This window comes from Squalius cephalus, assembly GCF_949319135.1.
Source record: "Squalius cephalus genome assembly, chromosome: 23".
Taxonomy (NCBI): Eukaryota; Metazoa; Chordata; class Actinopteri; order Cypriniformes; family Leuciscidae; genus Squalius; species Squalius cephalus.
In genome coordinates this window covers 1,259,376-1,262,500 of record NC_137144.1, presented here as the reverse complement: position 1 = coordinate 1,262,500, position 3,125 = coordinate 1,259,376, and the positions used below count along the sequence as shown (strand labels likewise).

The 3,125-nt window shown below is 52.3% G+C and overlaps 1 protein-coding gene across 1 annotated transcript; it reads left to right on the top strand.

The window, feature by feature from the left end:
• Nucleotides 1-716: 716 nt before the first annotated feature.
• On the top strand, nucleotides 717-2,670 carry slc10a3 (solute carrier family 10 member 3). Its single transcript, XM_079860067.1, has one exon. The coding sequence runs from the start codon at nucleotides 1,047-1,049 to the stop codon at nucleotides 2,409-2,411; it is 1,365 nt and encodes a 454-aa protein (XP_079716193.1). The 5' UTR covers nucleotides 717-1,046; the 3' UTR covers nucleotides 2,412-2,670.
• Nucleotides 2,671-3,125: the final 455 nt, after the last annotated feature.

Genomic DNA, 3,125 nt, shown 5'->3' with positions numbered 1-3,125 from the left:
TAATCCATGCAATTAGTATTTCTGTAGTATTCAGGAGTCCCAGCGCACTTTTACAACCCCAGGAGATTGATACGCTAGCATTCCGGCTTGTCTGTGAGGTTAGTCCGCGGTCGGCTTCCGTAGGCTCACGAGCTGGCGTGTTTCCGTGTTTCCCGAGGAGTTTTACTGGGAAGAGAAGACATTCCCAGTTCCCCTGGTTTATTCCAGCAGGAGGCGCTACTCTGCTCAGAAAGCCCACTCCTCAACTCAGTCTTATTCACATGAGCTAGGGCATTTATTCTTCACCGGAGACATTTGTGTTATGAAACTATAATTGTTTAAAAGTGCCCTTTTCAAGGACTGGTACCTGATCCATAAATATAAATCCGCTTCTGCAGTCTCTCTGAAATAATCAAACAAAACGCCTCGAAATATAATCACAAGCCACTGTGATTGGTCCATCCTCGCAGCGTTGAATAAAAAAACGCGTGTCACGTGACCAACGCCGCATCTGAGCCGTTTCATCTACGGTCTGGATAATATTTTATACTTGAATAGTGACGTTAACAAACGGTAATAGACGCTGAATTTGATATAAGAAGTGAAGAGTAAAAAAACCTTAAAATTATTGCGTAAACATATCGTATATGACTAATCAGAGACGGCTCCGCGCCACTAAACCCCGCCCACTTTCGGTCCGTTTGTCGCTCTTCCGCTAAACGCCTTTTTCTGAAGGGAGTCGCCCGTAGTAACCGCTCGAGCTGATCAGACCGGATTCACCAGCAGAGATGACGAGAGCAAAATAACGCGACAGAGAACAGTAAACATGACGAGATCATCCTCAGGATTGAGAAATAATAATCCCCAAATACGGAAATAACATCTGTGAGGCGCTCGTGCTGCAAGTGAGTTCCGGTGTCAGCCGTCATGAGATGATTGTGAAGCGGAACTGTACGATCGTGACCAGATCTGTGAGGATTTAAAGATGTTGTCTGAGGAGAGATATTTACCGAGGATCATATGAGAGGCTTTCCGCTGTGTGTTTGGGTCTCGGTGATGGTGGAGACATGAAGACAGTGCTCGTGTTGAGCTGCCTGTTGTTAATCGCTCAAGCAGAAGATCCAGATCAGGAGCAGAAACCGCTCCAGTACCTTCACATCGGAGACGGCTCCTCGCAGGAGTTCGAGTTTCCGCAGAACACGCGCGGCGTGATCGTGATCTCCAGCGGGTACCGCAGCTCCGGGGGCCGGAAGGGTCGCGAGAGCCTGAAGCAGACGGTTCGGGTGAGGTCTCTGGACCCGGACGTGATCTCCGTGCTCAACGTGACGGACGGCGGGCGAGCGGGAGCCGCTAACAGCTACGTGATTAGCATCCGCTCCGGGATTCCTGGAACGGCTCCGCTGCTCATTCAGCTGCTGGACCTGGACCGCGACTCAGCGCCGGTGCTCATCGAGGAGCGCAGCGATTACTCCATCAGGGTGGCGGCGGGCGAGGATGACCCGGCGGCCCGGCTCCTGGAGTCCGGCGGGCTGTCGCACTTCTCGGAGAACCCCATCCTGTTCGCGCTGCTGCCGCTCATCTTCGTCAACAAGTGTGCGTTCGGCTGCAAGGTGGAGGTGGAGATCCTGCTAGCGCTGCTGAAGAGGCCGGTGCCGCTGCTGCTAGGGGTCGTGGGACAGTTCCTCATCATGCCGCTGTACGGGTACGGCCTGTCCCGGTTAGCCGCGCTCCCCAAGGCGCTGTCGCTAGGCCTGGTGATCACCTGCTCGGCGCCGGGCGGAGGCGGCGGATACCTGTACAGCTTGCTGCTAGGCGGAGACGTCACTTTAGCCATTAGCATGACGCTTGTGTCCACCGTGGTCGCCACCGCTGCCATGCCGCTGTCCTCGGCGTTCTACGGCTGGCTGCTAGGCGTCCACGCCGCGCTCCACGTGCCCTTCGTCAAGATCCTCGGCACGCTGCTCTTCATTGCCATCCCCATCTCGCTGGGCATGCTAGTGAAGCTGCGTCTGCCCGCCGTCACCCGCGTGCTGCTCACGCTCATCCGCCCCTTCAGCTTCGTGCTAATCGTGGGCGGGATCTTCATGGCCTACCAGATGGGCTCGTCGATCCTGGCGCACGTGCGCGCTCCTGTCGTAGCGGCGGGCGTGACGGTGCCGGTGTTCGGGCTGCTGCTGGGGCTGGCGATGGCGCGGCTGGCGGGGCTAGCGGCGCCGCAGCGCAGGACAGTTAGCATCGAGGTGGGCGTGCAGAACAGTCTCCTGGCGCTGGCCGTCATGCAGCTGTCGTTCCAGCGGGCGGAGGCGGACTACGCCTCGCAGGCGCCGTTCCTCGTAGCGCTCAGCAGCACGACGGAGATGCTCCTGCTAGTGCTAGCTCACGCCGCGCACCGACGCCTGTGCCTAACGCCCGCCTCGCGCACCCCCGCCTGACCGCCGGGACGACTGCCACGCACCACTGCCAGACGCGGCGCTCAACCAAAGGCCTTCTCCTACTGTCAGCCTTTTCTAATCAGATTTTAATCTTACGTGCATTACGACGATGACAGTGTTTATGGAAGATGAACCAGATATTTTTCTAATTCTGCTGTTTGTTATTTTGTAATTCAGATGGTTTGTTTGTACCCTGTTTACAGAAGATGTTGCTGTTAATTGTTGATGCGCAATGATGATTAAATGCTTTTTGACCAGACGGACCGGTGTGTTTGGGTATGAGTTATATCCCACTCTCAGTCACTCCTGATATTCACTTGCACTTTATTTGCTAACACTTTATTTACAGTGTCCTTGTTACATATGTTACATGTACTTACCATAGTAATAGCAGTAAATTATGCATGCAACTAACCCTCAACCAAACCCTAACCCTATAGTAAGTACATGTAGTTGCTTATTATTACTCAGTACTTAAATATATACTTACACTGTAACAATGACACCTTAAAACAGTGTAACGCTTTATCTTAAGGTGTCCGTGTTACAGTTACAGTTAATTATGCATTTAAATTCTGTGTAATAATAATTAACTATTGTTTTTATAATAATTAACTCAATGTAGTTAATGCCAGGATTAATTGGATGTAATTAGGCATAATTTGCACTTATTACTACAGTATCTACCTGTGTAACAAGGACACTGTAAAAGCG

Bases quoted from the DNA above. Each gene is read 5' to 3' on its own strand.
- slc10a3 (XM_079860067.1), top strand. From the start codon at position 1,047: ATGAAGACAGTGCTCGTGTTGAGCTGCCTGTTGTTAATCGCTCAAGCA.